Raw genomic sequence first — 12,463 nt, forward strand, 5'->3', positions numbered from 1 at the left:
ACAGGTTTGCTGGTATGGGTAGGTTTAAAGAAGTTCACTTCCAAAACAAAGATTCACATATCTATGTGAACATTCTCACTCCCTTGTCATCCAAGATGTTCATGCGTTTCTTAACTAATACTAACAATTAAGTGCATTGTATTCAATTATTAATTTAAATGTAAGTACATGGTAGTACATGTTTGTTTTTATTTATTTATAAATAATTTAACAACATTTGCTATAAAGAATTGTATCTGCTTAGTTTTATAAGAGGTAACAATATTATTGTATAATTTTACGTTATGTATGTAACTGAAAGTTATCATTTTATTTACTGATAATAATAATTATAATTGGTAGTAATAGTAATTTTGTGTGTGTGGTACCCATGTATATATTAGTAATACTGTATTAAAATTATATAATATAGTAATAGAGTAATGTATACTACAAATATATATTAGTAAGTATATTAGTAGTATTAATGGTAATAGTAATAACTAATACAAGTAGTAATATTTATTAGAATTCTATAATAAATACAATATCACTAATATAATAAAATTAGAACAACTTTATTTATATTTTACTATATATAAATATATATAATTACTATAAAATACTACTACTTCTGCTGTTAGTAATATTTGTAATAGTTTATAATTTATTATAATAATAATAATATTATTATTATTATTATTATTAATTACTGTTTCTAATAGTATTAATAGTAATTTCTATTCTAACTATTCTATATGTACAATATTACTACTAAAATAGTAAAATTAATTTTTTTTTTATACTATATATAATGACTATGTAGTAGTAGTAGTAGTAGTATGAATTATAAAAAATACAGTAATAGTACATAAATTATATAGTAATACAGTAATATATACTACTAATATATTAGTAGGAAGTATTAATAATAATAATAATAATAATAATAATAATAATAATAGTAAAAACATTTAGTAGTAATATTTATCTGCTATATAATACAATATTACTAATATAATAAAATTACAGCTTATTAATATTATTATACTATACATAATTGTATATAATTACTGTAAAATAATACATTTTATAAAATATAATTTTATTGCAATTGTAATATATAATTTTATAACAAAATTATATTACTGTTACTGATAGTACCTACGAATGGTGTAGTATTACTATACTGAAAATATATAATAGTCATACAGTAATATTTATTATTAGTATATTAGTAAAAAGTATTAATAGTAATAACTAATATATTAGTGTTAATATTAAAATTAAATACAATATTACTACTAATATAATAAAACTAGAATGTTGTTGTTGTTACTGTAAAAGAATAATAAATTATTACTATTACTACTGCTGTTAATAATAGTAATAATTGTAATATATAATTGTATTATTATTATTATTATTATTATTATTATTATTATTATTATGCAGTCAAATAAAAAACAAGGTTCATAACAAGGTTCCATTTGTTAGCATTAGTTAACATAAACGAACAATAAAAAAAAATACTATTTCTAAAGCATTTATTAATCTTAATATTAATTTCAACATTTGCTAATACATTATTAAAATCAAAAGTTGTATCTGGTATTGCTACTTAATGGACTTGAGCTAATGAAGTAACAATAACCAATAGTATTTTTATTAATTAATGTTAACAAAGATGACTTAATACTGTAACAAATGTGTTGTTCAGTGGTAGTTAGTGTTAGTTAATGCATTTGTGAAAATAATGAATTAGCATAACACTGTTGTAGACAGTTTTTCACGTCCATGTTCTCTGTCTTTCCGCAGGTTATAAACACAGGCGTGAAGGTCTGGTCCAGAAATACGGATGGAGAACAGTTTGGTTGTGCGTTCAGACTGGCTCAGGAGGTGGGTTTGTTATATGTAGTAGTTGAAAACTTTTGAAAATGTTGAGATCTAAATGAATACTGTACAATCACTTTTAGAATAAAGATGGTGTGTAGTCATGTTTTCATCGTTTAGAAAGCATTGATTTTTAGGAGATCTTTTTCAAGTTAAAAAGCAGCAGTCTAATCCCAAAGATACTTCTGCAAGATATAATGGTTTGATTTCACATGCAGTTTTGACCAAAAACGCTTTAGAAATTAAGTTGTACCACAGTAATCAGTCTATAATTAAAGCAACACTTCAATATCTCAGTTTTCTCAGATGTTTTTTTTGCTCAAAAACTAGGTTCAGTGGTCTATAGGGAAGCAAGTTAATCTCAATGTGCCGTTAATAACCTGAGCTTGCTCTAGAGGGAACTTCCATTACCATTTTTTTCCCACTACAGTCTATTGATTTTTAACTAGAGGAAGATCAGTTCTTTGAATTTTGTGTACGTATTTATTCTTCCCATAGATGAGGAAATAGATTAAAACATGTCTGCTGCTTTCCAAGGCTGAATTAATGTGAAGGCGGGAATGCGTTTTTGCACTAGACTTAATCATCCTGAGTTTGTTTTTCTCAGAGCAGGAAAGGCTTTGTGTGTGTTTTTGTTTGTGTGAAAGAGAAGATTGAGTCCTTGACTCTATGCTGATGTCTTTTTCCAGGGTATTTACACACTGTGCCCCTACATCAGAGCCCGAATCATTAACATCAGCGTGGAGGACGTGAAGGTGCTCCTCACGCAGGAGAACCCCTTCCTCAGCAAGCTCGGAGATGATGCTCACAGTCAGGCCAAGAAACTTGGTCAGTGCCTTTCAGAGTCCTGTTATGAAGCCTATGAATTCTTTGAAATTCTTTCTTTACATTTCTTTACAAAATTTGATAGAATTTATATATGTGTGTGTGTGTGTGTGTGTGTATATATAGATGCCATTTTTTACAAAATTGAGTTCCTGCCAAAATCAGTATTGTATCTGGAAAATGCAGTTTTTAATTTTACACAAAATGCGATATCCGCTGTGTTATTCTGTCATGTTTTCTCCCATTTTTTCCAAATCGCGAAAAACGCCAGTCTTCCTTCTCTGCAAAATGCGATACATCTGCTCAGCCAATCGCAGCGCAGCATTTCACGCATTGTAAACAGTAAAGGCGGCGCTTTGAATACACCCCGCACTGGCTTTATTGCTGCATTAATCAGCCGTTCCAATGAATCAAATGAATGATATGATTCAGAAATTAAATCAGTGACTTGCCGCCACCTACTGGCAGTATTAGTTTCATTTTTATCTTCTTTTTAGTTATTAAATTAATTTAATATTTCTGTGTTCAAAACTATATTTAAAACATTAATCTCAACGAGTTTATGAATTTGATTGCACTTAAAAAAAAAAAAAAAAAAAAAAAAAAGTGAACTCTTCATATATTATATTATATTATATTATATTATATTATATTATATTATATTTATATTTATATTTATATATATATATATATATATATATATATATATATATATATATATATATATATATATATATATATATATATATATATATATATATAATATATATATATATAAAGAGTTCAGATGCAAAACCAGCTAAATCCATCTGATGTCTTTCTTTAAAAAATGCAATTTTATCAGGCTCCGATGTATAGGTTTCTATCTAAGTACTGGTACTTCTGATTGGGCTGAGGCTGATATTTTAGCGAGTTTGAAGTAAAAGTATTTGATGGAATAATATGTGTTGAGAGCATTCACTCCGTATCATGATCTCATTTTTGACCGAGATGGCTTTTAGCTGGTTTTGCATCTGAACTCTTCATACACACACATATATATATATATATATATATATATATATATATATATATATATATATATATATATATATATATATATATATATATATATATATATATATATATATATATATAAAAAAAAGAGTTCAGATGCAGATGCTATAGAGATAGATAGATAGATAGGTAGATGGATAGATTCAAAATGTACTGGCTTCATGTCGTTTCTACATTAATTTAAAGATTGACTGTGAAATTATTGTAATATAAAAGTATATTTAAAAATGTTAATGTTAGGTGCGGTTATTATTTTTTTTTTTTTTATCTATTGACATTTGTACTTTATATTTTATATATGTATAATATTTGCTCCTGTAATTATTTTATGCACTAAAATATTTTAGATAATTTCTGTATAAAAAAGTTCTCCCTTTTTACAATATATCTTTTATATATTAATATATGTGACCGTGGGTTACACAACCAGTCATAAGGGTCAATTTTTCAAAATTGAGATTTGTACATCACATGAAAGCTTAATACATAAGGACAATATTTGGCCAGATACAACTATTTAAAATCTGGAATCTGAGGAAATCGCCTTTTAAAGTTGTCCAAATAATATTCTTCACAATGATTATTACTAATCAAAAATTAAGTTTTTGGAATTTAGGTAGGAAATTTACAAAATATCTTCATGGAACATGATCTTTACTTAATTTCCTAATGTTTTTGCCATAAAAGAAAAATCCATCATTTTGACCCATACAGTGTATTTTTGGCTATGCTACAAATATACCCCAGCGACTTAAGACTGGTTTTGTCAGGGTGGTCCAGGGTCACACATATATATGTGTGTTTGTGTATAGATATTAGTCATTTATTAATTTGGTGTTATTGTAGTTGTTGTGGCACTTGTCAATGTTGTCAAACTGTCCTTGTGACAAATTCACATGTTTAGATCTGAACCTTAGGCCTTTATTCTTTTTCATAAAGCTCAGCATCACATTACAGATAACAAAGGCATGATTTTGTTGACATCACTGATATTTAAAGTATTGCTCTGAAATGCCAATGTTGTTCTTTCTTTCTCCAGAAATGGGCAGCATTGTTTTACGATACCTACCGGATCCAAAGTAAGTGCTCATGTTCTTAATCCATATTATTACCACACACTTATTGAACAAAACAGTAAGGAACCACTTGGACTTGAGATCAGATCTAGTCTCAAGTCTATGCCTCATTCTTCTCTTCATCTGTTCTAAAGCCTAATGAACTGCCTTGTTGTCTATTGCTAGTGATTGACCGATATTTTTTTTTTTTTTTTTTTTTATTTATTTATTTTTTTTTTTTTTATAACCAATACCGATAACGATTATTTGCATGTTTGTGTGTCTGATAACCGATATGCAGAACTGATTTTTATTTACTGTTATAAAGAAAATAAATGACTGAGTGAAGTAAGTCCATACTTCTCTTTGATTTTTTTTTTTTTTTTTTTTTTTTTTTTTTTCCCCTCCTCAATCTTCATATTACAACAACAAAAACTTTTTATTTATAATTTTTTTTTTTGGTGGCTGCTGGAACATTTTCTGAGCATCTCCCCAGTGAGTGAACAGCAAAATAAAAGCAACTTTATGAGATTAATGATATACACAACAGAGAGAATTAAATTAAGCAATTTTATTTCCAACATGCACTCATTCATGGCAGTATTTAATTCATGCAAAGTTAAGTCTTTATTGGGACACGACTTGATGGATTATTTTAGCCGCCTCCGACTTCACAAGACTAATGATGAGCTTATAGACAACACAGAGAGAATTAAATACAGGGCTTTCATTTCCAACATGTGCTCATTCATGGCTGTATATTATTTAATTCAGACAAATGTACGTGTTTATTAGGACAGATTATCTTGCGTGACTCTGAGTTTGTCTATTTCTTAGATCCAAAGCTGCATAAACTAGCTACATATCAGGCATTTATGTAACACATATAATATGTGCATCAATGGCTGTTATGTTAAATAAAGTTTACTAATTACAGCTAAGCAAGTGCTTTACCTATGCATGCCGTTGTTGTTGTCTCGTCTCCCCTCAGATGCGCTGAAATGGCGATCCTGACGGTAATTCTCAAAACACCCACAAGATGGCGGTGTTTATCGGTGAATCCATTATTACAAAACCGATAACCAATTATGGTTAAATGCTTAAATATCGGTAAATCGATATATATCGGTTGATCTCTATCTATTACCCAAGTAGGGAGCTTCTTTCTAAATAGAGCCAAAAATTAGTTAAAAGTAAAAAAAGTAGTTTGATGTTAGCATGTTGCTAAGCTTACAAACCAACATTATGAAAGTTCTATTATTTAAATTTTAAATTCAACTTGGAATTGCAATTTATTCTGGAGTTTCTGCCTTAGATTTTAGTCAAAATTAGGTTTTAGTAGGCAGCTTTGTTTTCCATTTTCTGTATTTTTTGGAGCAGCCTCTTCATCAGGTGAATCTTAAAGGAGAAGTCCACTTCCAGAACAACAATTTACAAATAATTTACTCACCCCCTTGTCATCCAAGATGTTCATGTCTTTCTGTCTTCAGTTGTAAAGCAATTCTGAGGAAAGCATTTCAGGATTTTTCTTCATATAATAAACTTGTTGGTGCCCCAATTTTGAACCAAAATGTAGTTTAAATGCAGCTTCAAAGGGCTCTAAATGACCCCAGCCGAGGAAGAAGGGTCTTATCTAGCGAAACAATTGGTAATTTGTTTTGAAAAATAAAAATTTATATACTTTAAGCACAAAAGCTTGTGTAGCACAGGCTCTGGGATGCACGTTCACGATGCTACGAATTAGTGATGGGTCATTCTTGAACGATTCATTCATTTTGAACAAATCTTTAATGTGACTCGGAAAGAACAAGTCATCTTGGGAGTGATTCGTTCAGTCACGCATGCGCAACATCCTATTAGGTTCTGTACTGGAATTAGTTCACCTGTTTCAAGTCTTCTGGTTTTTGAGTCGTTCGTTCATCTTATGGGGTTGTCACATGATGAACGAACGACTCAAACCCGAAAACTTGTCAGAGGTGAGGTGAGCTAATCATAGACTAAAGACCCAGGTAAACAATGAATTAATCTTTTCTGTTTCTTATAGCATTATAGTTTTGTCTTGTTTGTAGTGTGATCAATTTTGTGTAAGCAGTAGATGTGTTAGGGAAGTAACGTAACATTGTAATTATTTTTTTAAATTAACAAAATGACTCGGAAAAGATTCATTCATTTTGCTGAACGAGACTCAAAGGTCAGAGTTGGTAAAATGATCCGAACTTCCCATCAATACTACGAATCCTGTCTAAGTTCATCGTCTGTGTACTGTGACGAAAAACTCCATCTTATTTTCTCCTACAACTTCAGAATCGTCCGACATTGCTGTACCTTTTTGTTTGTAAACAGCGTTTGAGTTACTTGCACTTTCTTAGTCTTTGCGCGTTCGCTTTGTAAACACTGGGTCTGTAGTTCCGCGTGACCTTTTGACGTGATTCAATAGTATGTAGCGTCATGGACGCGCATCCCAGAACCTGTGCTACACAAGCTTTTGTGCTTTAAAAAGTATACATTTTTATTTCACTAGATAAGACCCTTCTTCCTCAGCTGGGATCGTTTAGAGTCCTTTGAAGCTGTGTTTAAACTACATTTTGGAAGTTCAAAATCGGGGGCACCATTGAAGTCCATTATATGCAGAAAAATCCTGAAATGCTTTCCTCAAAAACCATAATTTCTTCACCACTGAACACAGAAAGACATGAACATCTTGGATGACAAGGGGGTGAGTACTAGGTAGACGTTTGGCTATGTGTTGGTGTGGCGCTTGTGCTGGGACTCCAGTGGCGGTGGCTGGAAGGTGTGTTGTGTTGTGTTGTGTTGTACGTACACAGAGCCATTCATCAGCTAGTCAGGAGACAAATGAATGGAGATTGAGTGCTTTGTAGCCATTACGCCCCTTGTCTGATAATTAAAGGGCTCGAACTGATGCACCCGGCTTCCTCTTCACAGATAAATAGCTCTTCATTGTCTCTCTCAGCAGAAAGCTCATTGTTTGGCCCACCAGACAGTCATGTTTCACGTTGATGGCCCTTACTGTGTAGAAAACTAGTCAATCCAGCTGGAAACTCTGTCCTTTTATCTCTCTCCCTCTCTTTTTGTTACACACACACAAACACACCCACCATTTTAATCAGTAAACTTCAGTTGTGTCCATGTTTGCCTGTGTTTATACCAGATGTTTCTTCAACAGTACAGGATTTCTTTTGTTTTCATTGAGCTTTAGCACACAATACATGACAAGTTCATCACTCTTTCATGTTTTAAATGGGAGCAACATCATAGTCAACAGCACATTTACACGCCCAGTACTCATAGCAGCAAGTCAGGTGTTCATACATGTATACAGTAGTCAACATTTGAAGTGGATCAAAACCTTTTCATCAAAGTTGTCCTAAAACAAAAACAATACCTGTTCTTGTCTTAGGACAACTTTAAACTTTTTTTTTTTTTTTGATCCACTTCAGATGTTGACTACTTGTGCATATTACATGCGTAGATAGATAGATATACATTTTCATTTTTAATTTTCAATTATTTTATTTTTATTTTTATTTTTTTAATTGCATTTTATTGTGTTATATGTATTTATGTATTTATTTTTTTTGTCATTGTTTACCTAATCAAAATAACCCAACTGCAGTTTGATTGAGATTTAATTAGAGTTATTTGCATATTTATTTTTTAAATATGTATTGTTCATTAATGTCATATTTTAATTTATTTGGTGTTAAATTTAAGTTAATATTTTAGATGTTAGGTTTTTTTTTAATTTATTTTAGATGTTTATTCAGGTATTATTTATTTTAATATTTGTTTATAAATAAGATTTTTTTTTTTTTAAGATATTTTTTATTTCAGTATGTAAGCTTCTATTCTAGACACTGTGTAAAATTAATTCATTTTAAAGAAATACGCTACCAGTCAAAAGTTTTTGAACAGTAATATTTTAATATTTTTTTAATGTTTTTTAAAGAAGTCTCTTCTGCTTACCAAGCCTGCATTTTATTGATCCAAAGTACAGCAAAAACAGTAAAATTTTGAAATATTTTTACCATTTAAACAAACTGTTGAAAATGTTGAAAATAGCTGAGATTTTTTTTCAGCATTTATCTGAAATAGAAATCTTTTGTAACATTATAGATATCTTGATCATCTTTTTTCTGAAGGATCATGTGACCCTGAAGTCTGGAGTAATGATGCTAAAAAAAAACTCACTTTGATCACAGGAATAAATTACATTTTTAAATATATATTAATTGAAAACAGTTATTTTAAATAATGATATTTCAAAATGTAACTTCGGGTCAAATAAATTGGTGAGAAGAGACTTCTTTAAAAACAAAAACATTAAGGTGATAATTCATGACAGAATTTTCATTTTTGGGTGAACTATACCTTTAACAAACAGTTGATAAATGTTCACCACAGTGCACCATTGCTCCATTCCTTTTTGTGCTAGATGACAAGTCTAAATTAGCATCACAGCATCATGGGAATCTATGAATATGTCTGTTTATTTTCTCATTAATATGAGCCCCCACAAAGCACATACTCTAATATTGACGTGCACACACTTGTTCTTCGCGGTTTCATCACAGTGAGTGACACCAGCTCTGATGTCACTGTGATTAGCGGCGCGTGGCGCTGTGGTGTCATCCTCCTCTGTTGGCAGTGTGCTGCTGGCTCCCCACACGAAAACATGACGGCCCGTTCCAGCACAGCGCGCCTGATCATCTTTCACTCTCTTTTTCCATCCGTCTGATCACAGGCACACTTAAAGCGCCCCAACCGGCATCACCGTCACACTCCACATCGGTTTCTGGCCCTGTCTGCACTGTAGCTGATCAATAATTTGCTCATTTTCCTTCCCCTTCTTCTGAATTCTTCTGAATTCTCCATTCTCCTCTCTGTCAATCATTCTTTGGCTCTTTTTCCTCTTGTATTACCTTTTAATTTTTCTTTCTTGTCATTTCTCCAGGGATCTCAATGCTCCTCAGTGTCCTATAGATTTGTGTGGCTGGAGAGGAAAAACTTCCATCAGGGCTTTCGTCCCACGTAATGAGCGTCTTCATTACCTCCGCATGGTGGGGGTGGAAGTCTTCCGTGACAAACAGGGCAAGAGGAACGACGGTTCAACAGAAACCCAGGAAGGAAGCACAGAAGATGCCGAGGGACTGAGCCAAGAGGCAGATCTCTTGGAACAGGAAGGTGAAGAAACGGAGCGAAACTGTTCAGAGTCCGACGCTAACGGCACAGAACCTGTTAGCAGCACTTGTGACGGGCCTGCGAGCTAGTTACCTTAGTAGTTAGTATGAGTCAGGAGAAAAATGAAAGGCTTCACTAGGCCTTAAGTGTTTTTTTCCAGACTACACACTTGTACAGGAGATTGGCTAACTTCTGAAGAAACGATCTGGTTTTTATTTTATCAGAGCTTTTTTTAAAATATTGATTAAAGCATTTGCTGTTTGATATGTTTTTATAGTTTATGTTGTTGTTCAAGGGACAAATCTAATGGTCTTACAGTGCATTTCATTTTCTCAGATGCTTCTACATGATTTACACATTGTATATTATGTCATTTTTGTTCCTTGTTACAATAAACTCCATTTGTCAACATCTCAGTTTGTTTTGGTGTCATTTTCACTGACTAGATGTGCTAGCAGTATGTCAAACTCATGCCCTTGCTTCTAAATATTTATACTTTCATACTATGTAGTAGAAAAAAAACCTGGGAAAAGAAAGTGGATGGCCTGCTACTACTGCTTGAGGTTGTGAAATGTGCATCCAATGAACACTTCCACATTAGGCTGCAGGGAAAGGATTTGTGAATAGCAATGAAGTGTCAAAACTATCGCTGTAGGTCACATAACAGTGACAAAGTTAGAGGAGAACTCCACTTCCAGAACAACAATTTACAAATAATGTACTCACCCCCTTGTCATCCAATATGTTCATGCCTTTCTGTCTTCAGTCCTAAAGAAATTATGGTTTGTATGGAGGAAAACATTTCAGGATTTTTCTTCATTTAATGGACTTCAATGGTGCCCTGATTTTGAACTTCCAAAATGTAGTTTAAATGCAGCTTCAAAGGGCTCTAAACGATCCCAGCTGAGAAAGAAGGGTCTTATCTAGTGAAACGATCGGTCATTTTTTCGGAAAATAAAAATTTGTATACTTTTTAAGCACAAAAGCTTGTGTTGCACAGGCTCTGGGATGCGCGTCCACCATGCTACAAATTAGTGATGGGTCGCTCTTGAACAATTCTTTAATGTGACTCGTAAGAACGAGTCAGCTCGGGGAGTGATTTGTTCAGTCGTGCATGCGCAACATTCTATTAGGTTCTGTACTGGAATTAGTTCACCTGTTTCGAGTCTTCAGGTTTTTTGAGTCGTTCGTTCATCTTATGGGGCTGTCACGTGATGAACGAACGTCTCAAACCCGAAAACTTGTCAGATAAGAGGTGAGGTGAGCTAATCATAGATTAAAATAATTAATCTTTTCTGTTTCTTATAGCATTATAGTTTTTTTTGTTTGTAGTGTGATCAACGTTTGTGTAAGCAGTAGGAAATAACACGTAACATTTTAATTATATTTTGCTAAAATGAATGAAATGATTTCAAAAAGATTCGTTCATTTTGCGGAACGAGACTCAAAGGTCAGAGTCGGTAAAATGATCCGAACTTCCCATCACTACTACGAATCATGTCTAAGTTCATCGTCTGTTTACTCCGGCTCAAAAAGGTATGGCGAAAACTCCATCTTATTTTCAGAATCGTCTGACATCGTTGTACCGTTTTGTTTGTAAGCAGCGTTTGACTTGCACTTTCTTAGTCTTTGCGCGTTCGCTTTGTAAACACTGGGTCTGTAGATCCATGTGACCTTTCAGCGTGATTCAATAGTATGTAGCATTGTGAACGCACATCCCAGAGCCTGTGCTACACAAGCTTTTGTGCTTAAAAAGTATACAAATTTTTATTTCTGAATAAAATGACCGATTGTTTCGCTAGAGAAGAGCCTTTTTAGTACTAAATAGTACTGGAAGTGGACTTCTCCTTTAATATGTCTGGATTACATTCATACTCTGTAGTCAGCTCCAACCTTAGTTCAACATGCCTAAAACCAACTATTCAGAGCCTTCACAATTGCCTAAAAACAAATTGTGCCAGATGTGTTGGCACATGGGTCACATCTAAACTCTGCAGGACTGTCTCTCCAGGAGCTGAGTTTGACACCCCTGTGTTAGTCTCATGTAGCCAGACCTTCAGATTGATGTCGGATCCATTTTCCTGCAGAGTTCAGCTCCAACCCTAATCAAACATATCTGAACAAGTTCATCAAGGTCTTTAGGATCACTAAAAAGTTACAGGCAGGTGAGTTTGATCAAGGTTGCAGAAAAATGGATCTTGCGAGCCAGAGTTGAGAACCTCTGTACTAGAAACTTCCTGGCAGGTGTGTTGAGGCAAGTTAGAGCTAAACTCAGCAAGACACCAGACTTCCAGGACTGAGTTTGGGCGCTCCATGGTTTAGTTCAAGTTATCCAAACTCCATACTGGAGGGTAGGGATGGACGATATGTTATTGTTTGTGATATACCGGTAAAACTTTCCCCCACGATAAGAATTAGTCTTCACGCGATAATAACGATAAAGTCTACAGTAGCAT

The 12,463-nt window shown here is 32.9% G+C and overlaps 1 protein-coding gene across 1 annotated transcript in view; it reads left to right on the forward strand.

The window, feature by feature from the left end:
- Window positions 1-10,418, forward strand: part of nsun2 (NOP2/Sun RNA methyltransferase 2) — a 33,077-nt gene extending 22,659 nt beyond the window's left edge. Inside the window, exons 16-19 of the mRNA XM_051136002.1 lie at window positions 1,798-1,878; window positions 2,562-2,700; window positions 4,793-4,832; window positions 9,781-10,418. Of these exons, the coding sequence (XP_050991959.1) occupies window positions 1,798-1,878; window positions 2,562-2,700; window positions 4,793-4,832; window positions 9,781-10,096 (576 nt within the window). The 3' untranslated portion in view covers window positions 10,097-10,418. The remainder of the gene's footprint in view (window positions 1-1,797; window positions 1,879-2,561; window positions 2,701-4,792; window positions 4,833-9,780) is intronic.
- The last annotated feature ends 2,045 nt before the right edge of the window (window positions 10,419-12,463 follow it).

Source organism: Labeo rohita, chromosome 19, assembly GCF_022985175.1.
Source record: "Labeo rohita strain BAU-BD-2019 chromosome 19, IGBB_LRoh.1.0, whole genome shotgun sequence".
NCBI lineage: Eukaryota > Metazoa > Chordata > Actinopteri > Cypriniformes > Cyprinidae > Labeo > Labeo rohita.